This window comes from Pseudopodoces humilis, chromosome 2 (assembly GCF_049639895.1).
Source record: "Pseudopodoces humilis isolate 2021_Gansu_Grassland_sample_001 chromosome 2, ASM4963989v1, whole genome shotgun sequence".
Lineage (NCBI taxonomy): Eukaryota > Metazoa > Chordata > Aves > Passeriformes > Paridae > Pseudopodoces > Pseudopodoces humilis.
In genome coordinates this window covers 60,572,544-60,587,842 of record NC_142201.1, presented here as the reverse complement: position 1 = coordinate 60,587,842, position 15,299 = coordinate 60,572,544, and the positions used below count along the sequence as shown (strand labels likewise).

At 41.9% G+C, this 15,299-nt stretch overlaps 2 protein-coding genes across 2 annotated transcripts in view; both read right to left on the bottom strand.

Moving 5' to 3' along the window:
- COG3 (component of oligomeric golgi complex 3) overlaps nucleotides 1-1,435 on the bottom strand; it is a 30,516-nt gene extending 29,081 nt beyond the window's left edge. The window contains exon 1 of the mRNA XM_005516377.3: nucleotides 1,253-1,435. Coding sequence (XP_005516434.1) covers nucleotides 1,253-1,420 — 168 coding nt within the window. The 5' untranslated portion in view covers nucleotides 1,421-1,435. The remainder of the gene's footprint in view (nucleotides 1-1,252) is intronic.
- A 1,365-nt stretch (nucleotides 1,436-2,800) lies between these two features.
- SLC25A30 (solute carrier family 25 member 30) lies at nucleotides 2,801-14,746 on the bottom strand. The gene is made up of 11 exons (XM_088051085.1): nucleotides 14,617-14,746; nucleotides 13,953-14,042; nucleotides 11,813-11,891; nucleotides 10,095-10,242; nucleotides 9,349-9,443; nucleotides 8,997-9,082; nucleotides 7,699-7,798; nucleotides 6,705-6,825; nucleotides 6,070-6,208; nucleotides 5,141-5,221; nucleotides 2,801-4,393 (listed from the first exon to the last, which is right to left on the bottom strand). The coding sequence occupies exons 2-11, from the start codon at nucleotides 13,971-13,973 to the stop codon at nucleotides 4,352-4,354; spliced, it is 912 nt and encodes a 303-aa protein (XP_087907211.1). The 5' UTR covers nucleotides 13,974-14,042; nucleotides 14,617-14,746; the 3' UTR covers nucleotides 2,801-4,351.
- Between the last annotated feature and the right edge of the window lie 553 nt (nucleotides 14,747-15,299).

Here is a 15,299-nt window from a genome sequence, read left to right as displayed (position 1 = left end):
AATAATAAAAAGAACCATTAATAATAAAAAGAACCATCAGGATTTCAACTATTTGAGAAAAAAAGACACTGCCATACATTGTCCAACTTCCACACACCTCTCTACCCTGCCCCTCCAAAACAGGGCTGAGCCCAGCAGGGGAGCCAGGGCTCCCCAAAACAGGGCTTCTCTCATATCTGATACAGAGGGTAAGGTGAATCTATCAGAGCCTGCTGTTTCAGGACAGCTGGGACACCACTGTCTCAGTTCCCTGAAGAACTCCATGTCTTGGCTTTGTTGTTGTCCCCACTGGAAAACAGAGTATCTGCCTTACTGCAAAGCTGGTTTAGATCCTTAAGAACATCCTCTGATAACAGGACATCCTTCTACAATCACTTTGGATGCTTGCCACTATTTACTTTCTGTATACTGCTTACACAAAAAAACAAACCAGGAAGGATTAAATGAAACAGGTGCATTTGAGGAAAGAATTGCTCTACACTCTCCCTTTTGCAGTTCTGAGCTTTCACACTCCTGCTGAAGCAAGCTTTGTTGATTTTATGGCACTGTATCTTGCACTACCATCCTGTTTAAATACAAACGCCCTCCTGAAAAGTGAAGTTAGGAATGCAAGCATTCTGTTCCACCTCCCTTTGCAGACAAGGAAGTGTTCATAAATAATCACCTTGTCAGTGTTTGGAATTTTATACAGTGGAAGACCATGTCCCCTATGGTGCTGACAAATTATTAAGCATTTTACCACTATTCCTGGCTTTCCTCAGTCCGTTCGAGGAAACAGGTCGTACCAGGAAATAACGTTGGCGCTAGCAGCTATGCATTGGTAAGAATCAACTTAAGAGGGCCAAAAGAATTAACTCCACGACTAAAGGTCCCAACTTCAAGAGGACAAATGCAGGCGGACTGAGGGAAGCAGCGAGGGCAGGCAGATAAAGCCCGTGGATTCTCAGGGGAAAGCTCCCACCGCTGCCCACAAACCTCTGCCAGCCAGGGCGGGCGGCGTGAGGCTCCTGGGGCAGGCTCCCGAAAGAGCGAGCTCTCCCGAGGGAGGGCGGCAGGCTGGGGACGCGGCTGTGGGCGCGACCCAGAACACAAAACGCTGCTTAACCCCCCGAAGACCGGGAGCGGCCGCGGCCCCGCAGGCCCAGCCGGTCCGGGCCGTCATCCCCGTCCGCCTGGCGACGTGGCACCGCGACCGGTCCCGCCCTCGCTCCCGCCTTCCGCCCCTCCGGGCCGGGCAGCGCCGCCGCCTCACCTCGGCAGGCACCGGCAGGTTCTCGGCCGCCGCCTTCAGCTCCAGCACCGAGTCGGTCTGGCGGTCGCTGAGCGGCGCGGTGGGCTGCGGGCGGCGGTCCCAGAGACTGAGGCGGTCCCGCACGTCCCTGCCCGCGGGCGGCGGCTCCGCGGGCGGCGGCTCCAGCATGCTGCCGGCAGCGGGACGGGCGGCCGGGCCGGGAGCGGCGCCGGGAGCGCGGCGGAACGCGGGGAGCGGGGCGGCGCTTCCGGGGGAGGCTCGGAGCGCGCCGCGCCGCGTCGCGTGGCAGCAGCGTCACGGGCACGGGGCAGAGAAGTGCGTCATGAGGGACGGCCGGGCGGGATGGCGCCCCCCGGCGCCTGGGAGGAGCGCGGGCGGCGGCGCCGCCGCGTCCTCAGGTGTGCCCACAGGATCACGGACCCGTCGGGAAAAGGGCTCGCATCGTCGAGATCAGCCCGTGACCGAACGTCAGCGTGTCCGCTAGACCATGGCACTGAGTGCCACGTCCAGTCGTTCTTTAAACACCTCCAGGGACGGTGACTCCATCCCATCCCTGGGCGGCCCAGTCCATTGTCGACTGACCCTTTCTGAGAAGAAAGTGCCCCTGGTGCCCAACCTAAACCTTTCCTGGTGCAGAACTGGAGGCGTTGTCCTCTGATCCTGTCGCTGTTTTTTAGGCTCAGGCTGTTTTAGAAGAGAAGTTGCACCTGAGCCTCCTTTTCTCCAGGCCGAACAGCGCCAGGCCTCCCAGCTCCTCCTTACAGGCCTTGTGCTCCAGACCCTTCACCAGATCTGCTTCCCTCTCCTAGTCACACTCCAGCAACGCAATAAACTTCACGGAACTGTGGGGCCCAGAACTGGACAGAACACTTGAAATGCAGCTTCACCAGTGCTGAGTACAGGGGGACAATCCCTGTCCTGCTCCTGCTGGCCACACTAGTGCCAACACAGGCCAGGATGCCATTTTCCTTCTTGGGCACCTGGGAACAGCTGGTTCATAGTCTGAACTAGACTGTTTTGTTGTCTTTGGGGCTTAGCAGTCAATTCCAGTCCATCTTGTCCAGCTAGCCCTCTTCAGCTTCCCCACAGATTAACTGGTACAGTGTAGTCACCATCACTCCAAAGTGGCAGACTCCTCATCCCCCTCCGAGTTAGTCCATGACCTTTGTCCTACCCACACACAATCTCAAAAAATCCAGTCTGGCTACAAAGGTGATAAACTTACTCTGTTGCTAAGCTGATTGACCTGTTTCAGACCAACCAGTTTCTGTAACAGAGGGGGAAATGGTCCTGCTGTTGAGATATACCAAATAACAGCAAAAACCTGTGGTGACGGCACATGTTGTTCAGCCACAAGGCCCAGGAACACAAGCTTTTAACTACAAGCAACTTTAGTATGCCTTGGCTAAATAACCAATAACATGGAACAGTTCAATGCCAGCAGCAGCTTTCCTTTGTTAAGTAGATTGAAGTATTTGAAATTTCAAAACTGAAAGCAGTTTAAAGTCATCACACTTTACATTTTAATGCTTTTAATAGGCTTGAAAATGTAAAACATATACTTCACTTACATAGCATACAAAAATATTTACATTTTTTTTTATTAAAGCACAGAAACAACTCTAAGGGAAAACACTGTACATCAGCATATCCCTCTATATAGAAAATGTGCAACCTTAGGAAAGAAAGTGCCTTGTGCATTTAAAAAAATCTATTTGTGAATTCAAAATTAGTAATTTTAAGTGATTATAGCAATTTTGATATCTCAATGAAACTTCTTTAAGTGGAATGCACGAGTCTATGAAAAGCGTGTAAAATATTAACACAAGGCCACAAAAATCCAAAGCTATGGATCCTGCTTTGCTGCACTCTGCAAACACAGAATATCCATCCTATGACTTGCATCTCACATCCTCCTTCTTCCTGGAATTGAACAACAGCACTTAAGAAGCTTGATATAACTGTTGAGTTAATGGCCCTGAAGTTTTGATATACTTTTAAGCCTAAAGATAACATTTATAGAAGCTGGAGGTTGATTTCTACATCAAGTGTTTCCTTGCATGTAACAGCAACTTAAGCCTCTTTGGTGTAAGAAAGTGTTCACTAGTTCTGGACTTGGGTGCCTTTTTAAAGAAGGAAAGCAGTCTATTAGATTCACTTTTGGAGGGGTTGGTTCTTGTCACATAGGCACCCACATGACAGAGCCTGACTGCTCCGTGTCAAATAGACAGTAACCAATAGTTCTTCCCAAGAATGGAAGAGGCATGGGAAGTTTCTCTGCAAGATCAGCAGATGGGCATGAACTCGTTTGAACTTCATTCCTCCTTGCAATTTCCATATGAATATGTTGAAGAATCACTTATGCTGAAATCAAGAATTATACACTGGAAGAAAAAAAACCAACTTTCTTCAAGCTATGAAAAACTGTCAACTCTAGCAACCACACTTGCTAATGAAGCTGGATTATTCCCAGAAAATTATGCAGACATTTCAGGACTTAGAACACAGGAAAGCTTCAAAAGCAGAAACAGATTTTATATTGCAGTAGTTATTTTGCCAACCTGAAAGTCAGCAGAGATGTCTTGTGACACTTCCAGTTAACTGGAAGCTTTAAGCTATTACAAATATATATACAAATTGTATACATTTCTGAATGCAGGAAAAGTCCAGCTCCTTGGTTCTGCTTTTCTTCCCTTACAGAAATACTTTTTTCCGTTACAGAAATATTTTTCTTTTCCTTCCTTTATGGAAATACAGAAGAAAAAAACCTGTTCTTTGACTCTTATAAAACACTATGCTTTGAGACTCAGATGCACAAAGTTGCATCAGGACACTGAAACAGAGTTGACAGAAGGTATTCCACCATGTTAAGTTCAGTCTGAAAAACAGTGCACACATCCACTGAATCACGTGCACAAACCATGGTTACAGGAGCCAGTTTGCCTTGAAATCACTTCCAGATTCCTCTCAGTCAGTCTTGCAGTGACCTCTTCCTTTGGCCAGCAACTCAGACAATAAAGAGCAAACACTCAAGACAACTTGCACATTGCTCTGAACTCAGACAGTACATTAACAGAATTCTGTACACAGCTCAGCATGTCAGACATCCAATTTCTTCAGCTGTTCATATGTCAGAAAGAACTGGCACAGCTGATTAAGGAAAACTTTAATGTTCATGCAGTGAAAACTGGTCAGCTGCATCTGTGTGCAACTGTGCTCCACTCCTTGTTCCTTCCTATGCCATGCTGCAGGCTGGCCACTTTTTTACACAATACTAGGCAGAACAATGGAACTTGCTTTAAGGCTGGTCATACAAATTACTTTCCTATCCCTCCTCCTCAGGATCTTAAACCCAGGACTGAGGAGGCAGGACAATACTGCTAAAGCTCTTAAGAGTCTTTACTTATCTTTGATGGGCTAAAGAAGGTTTGTTTACTGTAAAAAACATTTCTACCAACCCAACTTCCCAGGGCTCTGATCAGCTGGCTCTTGAAACCAAAATTGTGAGACTAAGATAAACAAAAAGATTGTATCAGTAACTTTCAACAATTTCCCCAGTTCTGGAAATAGCCCCCATTCCTAATTCACCTGGTCAACTTTGATTAATACTAGGCTCATAACAAAGGGGAATGGACAGGTGTGAAATTGGAAGAACAGAAAATTATTTTGCAAGCTCATACTTCAGTACTGACTCTGTGTGAATCAAAAATTCAATCTGACTGGAAGCTGCTGACTAAAAAAAGCCCTGTCAACTGCACAATTTTCCATTCATTAAAAAAAGGGAATATCTGTGCTGATATGACACTTCCTTCTCACACTGAGAAATTCTGTAAAAAACAATACTTGCTGTTATATGGCTTAGTTTTTGCACACCTGTGGAAAGGATACAATGATATTCCAAGGACCAAGTCTTAACCAGTTTGGCCAAAACCCTTTATACAGAGCAAAAAAGCCTTCATTCTTCCATGTCTAGGGAAAAACAAAAGACATGAGAACACACTTCTGTAATTCTTTTTTAGTGAGAAATCCAGACAGCATCTCAGCAAACAAAACTGTACCAGACAAGGGGGTGGCTTAGTCCTGTAGCCTTCATTTAAATTTATTGTCTGACAGGACAAAGAAATACATTTAATTAGATGTAAACTTGCAGTTCACATTTGCCAGCCCCTTGAAATTTGCCATCTGTAAACTGGTAGCTAACATTTGGCAGTCCCTTGATATATTTCAGTTTGCTTTATGGACCTCAAAAAACTTTAGTGGACAATGTGACTTGGACTGTTCAGTCAACAGGTAGACAGCAACAGCTTACTATCCATTCTTCTCCATGTAAAAGGCCATCATGGTCTCACCTCATACAAAGTTAGAGACTTAAGAAGCCAAATCAAAGTACTCAAAATCAGAGGTTGACCTTGCCTCTGGCTGTACTAGACTTTCCATTATACAGCAAGAAATATGGAAAACCATCTGCTCTTGAAGATCTTATTCAAGGACTGACGTATGAAATGATAATTTCCTGTCAGCCTGATACAGTGTGAAGTTGAACAAGAGAGAGTGCTGCTGAGAGCCTTCCTCTCCTCATCCAAGCACCCAAATGAAATAGGGTTCTGCAGCAGACACTAACTTTCTTCCTGCCTTTCTGTCAAGACAGTAGATACTTTTCACACTTGAGTGCATTACTGACAGCATAGTCCTTTTAAACATTATGGCAAAATGCATATCTAAGTTATTATGGAAAACAGAACAATTCTGAGCTCACCAGCAAAAATCATTGCTTGGTGGCAGCAGTTTCTATTTATGATGATACACAAACTACTTACCTGTAACAAGCAATCCAAAGTGCCCTTGTAGGTTGAGTGCCCCCCATGTTGTTGGCTTTTCTGATTCATCATGCGTGTTCTTACAACATCAACTGGGTTGGATGCAAGGGCTCCAGCTAACCCACAAAGAAAACTGGAACTAATAAAAGAAGGATTTAATGAAATCTTATCTACCACACAGATGTACAAGAATTTTCCCTTCCCAGGAAACAATAATAATAACTGATGTTTTTAGTTAAAAATTAAATCTCTGAAAAGTTACCTTCATTTACTATAAAAGTGTAATTCTGAAGATTTGATATACAGCCCTTACATACAGTATGCTTGAAAAGATGTTTGTGCCCCTAGGAGTAATATTTGACTATAAATTTCTTCTAACCTCAATTTACACAGTTGAATGATTCAGACCACCCACAAAACAAATTTCCGCATTTCAAAAGAAAGCTAAATCCAAATGCTAAATAAAATTAGCTTCCACACAACCATTTGAGGTGCTATTACATTAAAAGTTATGCACGCATCAGAAGTATATTTACAACTACACAGATGATAGAAAAATCAAAAGACTCATCTCCCCTGTAGCAGGACCTAACAAATCATGAGCTACATGAGTACAACCAATTACACAGACTTACAGGAAGTGAGTATATACTGTATCTCCCATATATCCAGACATAATTATGTGCTTCTTGGTAAGGTCATACACTGGCAGCTCCACTCCAACAACAATAGCAGCTCTCTGTGCTGTCAATGATACTCCCTGGGAAAAGAAAGGATATAGCTGAAATTTAAAGTCAACCTTTGTGCACTGTTAGAAAAGCCAAGTTCTTATAATACAAAGCAAAACACTACAAGGAGCTACTAAGAACACTGAAAATTCAAATTAGGCTAATTAGTACAAGTCTTAGATGTATGTGCTCCAAAAACACAAATTTGAAATAACAGCTAAATCACTTCTCCACACAGAATGGCAACTTCAGGTCCTTTAAGTCAATTTTCTATCTCTGCTGAACACCTCAATTCTTTCAACAACAGTCAGCTAAAACCTCAAAACCAGTATTCCTTTGCTGCTAGCTGAAAAACTGATGAAGATGAACAGAAAACTGTAGATCAAGAAACTGTGAGAAAAAGCACACAAATAGAAAAACATTCCTATTTTCCAGCTGTTTCAAAACAGTTTTTCATTTGGCTCTTCAGTTGTTATACTGTCACTGACTATAACCGGCCCAAGGTTGTAAGACTGTAAGACCTGTAAGATTGAAAACGAAAATTCCTGAGCTAGAGGGGATGTTCAGCAGTTCCTTTGCTTCCAAATGTTCTTTAGCATATGTTTTAGAACAGGCAGAGCATACAGATTGAGAGGTGTCATTCAAAGGGTTGTTGAACTATTCCTAGAGCCCGTCACCCAAATTGAATCCTACATTTGTCTTTCCTAAGTAGCAGCTAATCCTTGCACACAAGACTGGCTGTAACCCTTCACCAAAAAGCACAGACACCAGCAGTGACACAGTCGTGACAAATGATAGACATTACATCCTCCATATTTGAGCTGAGAACACTGTAGGAATACATGACATTCAGCTAAGCAAAAAAGTGTAGTTGAAGTGTAAGATACCGTTAAAAACAGACTTGCCTTCCATAATCCTTTAGTGCCTTCCTTTTGGTAGATCTGTATGAAGTTTCCCATCATTCCTCCTTGAATCATTCTACCTTGAGCTTGCATTCTGATCTGAGATTCATTTGAAGATACAATTAAAAGATAAATATAACCAATAAAATTGTAAAACTAGATTAAAGTATTAAGTTACAATTGCAAGTAGTAAAGTCAATTTCTCTTTGGGTATAAAACCAAGAGCTGACATGATCACAACAGTAGTGCAATCTTTTGCCTTAACTATATCCAAATGCAGCTGCTAATTTTGAACAAGTATGTGGTAGAATTCTTAGCTGCATTAGGTCACTTCTATTTCTGTATGGGTACATGGCTCCATTTAGATAAGACTGGCAGATGGGTTCTGTAGGATGTCCTTTACAGTGCTCTCACAGAATATTTTGAAATTAAAGGTTAAAAGGATTCATGTTTCAGCCACTGAGAGCCATGGTCTTCAACCATGATTTATAAGAACATCTTTAGAAACCTACCACGGTAACTTCCAAATACAAGTTGTCAACAAGTGACTTGGTAAGTGTACATAATTTTAGGAAGTAGCTAATTGCAGTACAAGCTTATGTTTGAAATGCCACTACAAAACCACACTAGCACTATGAAGGATTAATTAAGGTTTTTAGTAGTTTCAGAAGAACATAGAGAGTTTTCTTGACTTCATTTTCATTAGGAGCAGCTGTGTAAGTCACAAGCTCCAGTTTTATAAGATAAATACCATCAACCCTTTCAAGTAACTGACTGTGACAAAGCTAACAGATTTCTTAAAGAGGTGGTTGTTTTATTAATTCACTTTAAATGACTGATGCTGGAACACCATTTCCTTGGAACACAGGTTTGCAAAGCCTCTCTACAGTGTTAAGGAATCATAGAGTAGCAAACAGCATTCCGTGGAACTCTTGCCTCTTAATTGACACCACCTATTTTGAGCTCTAGAAACATCGAAGTGTAACAGTGTTACCAAGAAGTACAGATGAAATATGCATCATGGCTTCCACACAAACACTACAGCATCAAAGTTATTTCCCACCCCCCCTCAATAATGTGGATCTAACTACCTCCCCAGCCTTCACCTTCCTCATGCATACTTCCAAATGATTATTATGGACCAGAAAGAGGTTCCAAGAATTCAGGATGTTACTGATTTTTTAAAAGTTAAGAGATGAGAATAAATAGGGTTACAAAACAAATCCTATATTGATCAGGACACTGTTTTTACCTCAGGAGAGAACAAAAACTAAAAAGACAAGCTCTTCATAATTACCTTTAAGACATCTGTAGGGTTGGCAATAGATGACGAGATGACTCCCGAAAGAATGCCACACAGAACATTCATCATGAGGGTTTCATCTATTTCACAAAAAAATATTTTAGCTGCAGATTTACAAAGCTTAAGATGCATTAGGACAGGATTCACTTCCCCTCATTTAACCAGAAAGTGCCAGTTACAGAAGCCATAAAACCTGCTCTGACGAGTTACCCTTGCTAACTTTGTTGTAACTGGTATAAGGAACGTTTTCTCAGTAGACCTGTTCAAATGCTACAGTAAGACACCAAATGGAAACAATCAGCTTCAAGCAAATCAGTCCTCAATTAAACAGAAAATAACTACTCACCTTCTGGATTCTCTACGAACATTCTTTTTAAGCTCTGGTAAGTGCCTATTTTTATAGTTCCATATGAAGCTTGCCGTAGCATTGCAGGTGCAATCCTGTAAAAACAAGCAGCAATAATGTTTATGCTCCAGATCTCAAAAATGCATCAGAAAATTTTTCCTAGTGCAGAGATATCTAGCTGACAAAAGTTTCTACATTTAAATCAACAATTTAAACTCACTATAAACAAAACAAGCTTTGGAGCTTTTTTAGATTTTGGGTTTTGGTTGTTTTTTTAAAATAGAGCCTGCAAAAACATGAAAGAACTGTGAAGGGATTATTACTATTAGACCATGCTCCAACTTGTAATCTATAAAACAGCTGGCAGTCATTTCTGAAATGTAGCTCCCCCACCATCCTGCATGAAAGAAGAAAAAAGCGTGCTCATTTATAGACAAAGGTAAATTCAATTTTAATACTGAGAGATGGAACAACCATAGCAGCACTGTAGAGAATAACCTTATGTTTAGCTATTTTGTTTCATGTAGGTTTTGTTGTTTGAGGGTTTTCTGGTTTGTTTTTTTTTAACACATGAAATGCTCTGGCAGTGTGCAGCACTGAAAGTATCAAAGCTGGGTCTTCCAGCTTCCAGATTAAGACCAGCCAAATATCTTGTAATCCTGAAACCAAAAAATTCACATACAATGGGCTTATTCTTATAACAATAGACAGTTCATAAGCCATTGCTGCAACCCAGTTAATCTTACCCAGAGTATAAGGCTTTCAGTCCTTCTTCTCTGCATATTCTGACCAGGGCATGCATCATTCCACGGTAGCGGATCTCTTTATATTTGGCATCATTAACTTGACCCTGAACTTGGAGACGTGTTTTCGTCAGATCAATGGGGAAAGTACCTTAAAGGAAAGTCAATGAGAAAATTAATGAAGTACCTACTAACCAAAGACAACAAAGAACATCATATAGGAAACAGCAACATTTGTTATATATCACAATATATAAAAGTACTCCCATGGGAAAGAAGCCTTCCTTACCAAGACTTTCTTTTAAAGAAGTGATTCACATTCTATCACCTTCACCTTCTTCTGAAGCCTGTCAGTGGCCCTGCCTACCTCCTGTGTTTACATTCTGTATTCACTATATTGTCAGGCAACACAGCACTGCCTGGTTGTAAACAGCCACATTGAAGAGGACTCTGCAATCCCAATCAAGCACTGAGTTTGCAACGTGTATTCTATCAACACCTGTGAAGAGGACATCACTGGAGGCAAAGAAATGCCACAGGATATGCTCCACAGATTCTGGCCTAGTATCTGAAAAAGCAATAGCAGCAGTACCTACTTCTGTTACTGCCTTCCTGTAGCCTTCTGCTATGTTATGTTCAATTCATATTCTCTATGCTCCCCTTAGGAAAGGATTCAGAAATTGTATCCATCCAGAAAAAGGACCACCTCAATATTCCATACTCACCTAAGCACTAACAGGAGTCAGGATTAACTACCTCTCTTCAAATGAGGCCTACCAAACAAGCAAAGCTTTCATGAATTTTGTCTTCCTTAAAAGCTTCTGGCATTATTTGCCATATTCAGTCAAGTCAAATAATGACAGGTTTTGAACTCAAGTTTGCAAAGATTTCCTAGGTAGAAATCCTTCCCATCCCTGGAATCATTCAAAGTCAGATTGGACAAGATTTTGAGCAACCTGATCTAATTGAAAATGTTCTTGCTCAAAGCAGGGGGGGTGGACCAGATGACCTTTCAACCCAAATTACTCTATGAAAACAAAATAGTAGTTTGAAGTGTAATTTTACACTGCATCTACTTTTCTAGACAGACCTTGCATGCAAGCCCACCACATGGCCAAATCATGTCCTGCTACAATGAAAATCCAGATTTCCTTTATTTTCATGTACATGCATTTCAGATACAACTTTACAAAGATGTCGATATTTTAGGTTTCCCTTTAGAGCAGGCCTAAAACATCAGATGCACTGTCTCACTACAGCAATTAGTCTGTGTTGCTCACTATTGAATTTAAGTGTTCAAATCTAAGCAGCCACTTACATTCAAGAAAAGATTATTTAAACTTTAAACTGCAACACAGATACTCAGCAAAGCTAAAAGAAAAGTTTACAAGTTAAGGGTGCAACTTTTCTACTGCAGCAAAGCAGAAGCTGTATTTACTTATGACTACCGTATAGGAACAGATCAAACAAACACCAAATAATAAAGTACCAAGATAAAATATGTATAAAAATAAACTCACCAGGGATGAGAGTTTACAGGTACAAGTGTTCTGACATTGCGACAAAGATCAGAGCAACTCTTCAGTCATCATTAAGCAAAAAGCTTTATGCTGCAGACCACCATATACTGCTGTGTCACTGGCAGCATGGAACCAAACTTGCTTTACATAGAGACTATCCAAGTAAAGGAAATCATGTCAAGAGTTAAAGCAAAAGCTTACCACATTCTGCAGTGATTGATGCTAAACCTCCATAGATAAAGGGCTTCCAGTTCAGTGCTGGCATTATTGGTTCCTCTTTCTGTGAAAGAGGAAGATTTAACGCTACTGTAAGTACATGCCATAAATATACATGCCAACACTTAGAAACTTTATGCCTGGTCCATTTAAAATGGACCTTTCAAACATGAGTAAAGATTAAAAAAACCAAAAAAAAACCAAAAAAAACCAAAAAACATTTAATACCTTTGACAATCAGAAGAAAGACCGGAATATCCTAGAAAGGCAGCTGGGTTCAAATCAGTACCCTCTATGTATTTGGGACACCACTCCCCTCACCATGAAAGGTTAAAACAGTTTGTCTCCCAGGCACAATGTTAAGAAGCACTGCAGTGAATAGTCTCCAAGAATTTTTTCCTAGGCCGAACTAGTTTGACTACATCCTGCAGTCATTACAGAACTTCCTTTTTTTCAGTTACCAACATTATTTAGCATGAGCTAAGCTGGTACACCTGGACAGAAAATAGAGGTGCATGCACCATTTTGCTTCCATTCAGACCTATTTCTGCTATCAGACCTATTTCTGCTACCAGTGTTCATAACATTCATTCTTGTGAACGTTACATGAATATTGTGTCAATTAAGAGAATTTGACAAAGTGACTGCAATTCATAATTAACTATAGCATATGCTTTGCAAGATATTAATGTAATCCAATTGTATTAGAAAAGAGATAAGAATGTTAAAACCAAACTAGTCCAGCCAATACAAGATTGCCCTTCCCAAAAGCAAGCACGTGTCTCAACATCTTATTTTCCCCTTTCCTCACAATATAAATAGCTTTTCTTCCCCATTTTCTATAATATCCCCCTAAACATTGCATCCTACAGTTATTTTTGCCAATTAATTTTATGAGAAAATTGTACTTGAAAATACTTCCCTTGGCACTTACACTCCCTATTATTATCCCCTCTTTAATCACCCATAGTGCCCAACTGGAAAACATCACAATTAGACCAGTTACTTAGACCTGCGTTTTGTACAGCTGAACCTTCTTTAGTCACTTCCTCTAGAAATACCAATAACCCAGCAACTAAATGAATTTTCAGAGTTGCAGACACTCAGCAGGCCTGAACAGTTTCTGCAGCTCTAGTTTTCCTTAAATCATCTTTACTTCATGATGGGTACCTGGGCCTTCTGACACAGGAGGAAAAGAAAGAAGCTAAAATAACACAATTTCACATACTCAACAGCTACATGCACAGAAATTCATCTTACTCTTTAGACTGCTGCAAAGAACACCAGTGATGAAGGAAAAAAAATGAAACAAACAAACAAAAGCAAACAAACAAAAAACACCACAAAACAAAAACTAAGGAAAAGGCATCTAAGGTCACCCCACCAATACTGCCAAAAAGAGGGCACTACAGAGGTCTAGACACACAGGCTTAGACCATGCCAGCTTTTCAATATGAAGGAGGCAGAGCCACACGGGTATGACATTGTATCAGAGGGAGGCCAATTCCAGCCAAGTTCCTCATAATCCTGTTCTACCATGATTAATGGCAGATCATTCAATTAACAGAGACAAAACCAAGCTCAGTTTGCCCACTATCCACTACACACCTGATTTTAAGTCCTGAGAAACTTATCAAAACTGATAGTTAAGCCACCCCAACATACTAAAACAAGTTTTCATCTATCACAAAAACCATAACACTAATAAAACTACGATAGATCCTTTTTCTATTTGTTCCATATTTCACTCTGCCTAGGCAATGAAGGCTACTCACTTTTTCTATGTAATTCTGAGCACAGTCAAATAAGCTTTCAATTTGCATGCAGACTTACAAATATTAGTTGAAGCTTCAATATAGAAATAGGATACCCTAATGCATAAATTTTATAGCACACTCTTCCTTTGACAGATCCAAAGGTGAAGGTCAAGGTGGGTACATCTGAAAGGCTTTCAAGTCTCATCTCCTGCCAGTATGCTAAACTAACCATATGAACCATTCAACTTCTAACCTCCAGCCCCCTTCTTCTAGATTTCCATACTTTAGAAAGAAGTATGAAGAAGAAGAAAGAAATAGAGCAAAGAGGAAGAGTTTTTATCAGAAAATAAAAAATAAAACAGACACACCAGCCAGTAATTTCGCCCCATGACCTCAGGTGTCTTATTTCCCGCTTATATTCCAAATTCTTGGTTTGCTTCTTAGTCAGAACTTCTTCCCTAAATCAATAAAAATAGTAAGTGTCTACTCAGAAGAATTCTGTATCAGCTGAGTGAGTGGCAAACTAGTTAAACAGAGAATCAAGCTATCATTATTGAAAATATTAAGGTCTCTACTTTTACTAGAAAGATACTGTCTTTACAAAAATATACATTGCCGTACCCTGAGTATCAATGATGTCAGAGGGGATACTCAACACTAAAGGACGTTGGGTTGAATTAATACAGAGATTCAGCCACACACTTTCTGCAGAGGTCAGAAGAGAATCTTCTTTCTTTTAACCACAGCGTAACTGGACTAAACCCAAAAGTCCGAGTTCCGTAAAAGAACAAATCACTTAAATAGCTCGATATTTCCTCGGCGGGGTACAGGCTTGAGAAGCCACGCACCGAATTATATACTGGTTGAAAACTAGCTAGCCTACTAAGCACATACTATACTCGAGCTTTTAGTAGTTTTAACTATTTTAAACGGACTTGTGTCTAGGGAGGCAACGATTGTATAAACTTCACACGAAAAATGGTCTCCCACCCTCCAAGACCTGAGGGCAGCAGCAGCAGCCTCCGCACTCACCGCCGAGCCGAGCCGTGCCGAGCCGAGCCGAGCCGTGCCCGACCGCCCGTCCCGCCGTACCGACCTGACCGCTCCCAAATCCCAGCGCCGCTCCCCGCGGCCGCGGCGGCTTTTGGGGAAGGCGGGGTTCCGCCCCGGGGCGGGCTGGCCCGAGGGGCCGAGCTTGGAGCGGGGTGTGCAAGGGGTGGCTGCAAAGCCGCAGTTGTTTTGAAGGGCCCGCTGAGCCGGCTGTAATTACTCGGGGAAAAGATTAACCACGCTGACCTTTCAGTCAAAGGTCTCCCCTCGCCGCTGGCCTTGGGAGGCTGCTGGGCTGGCGGGGCAGGCTGGCATTTTCCATCAGCATTTCTGGAGCGGCTGTGTCGGGTGTTTCAGCGCTCCCCGGTTAACGAGCAGCTCGCTCGCCCCGCAGGGTTTCTCCACATCATTCATTACCTGTAAGGGCATTGATTTTCCCCCTCGCTTTACGATCATAGGGGCGCCTGTGCCACCAGAGACAACTCAGCAGTCCCCGGGCTGAGCTTTCCTGAGGCGGCTCAGGAACCTTTATCTACCAGAATCAGCAGGGTGGGCTTAAATAGCTACTTTGTTCTTTAAAATACCCTCTTGAATATTTTTGGCAGAAGGGTTACACAGGATGGCTCAGTAATAGTAGTAGTAGTATTACATAGTTCACTATGTTT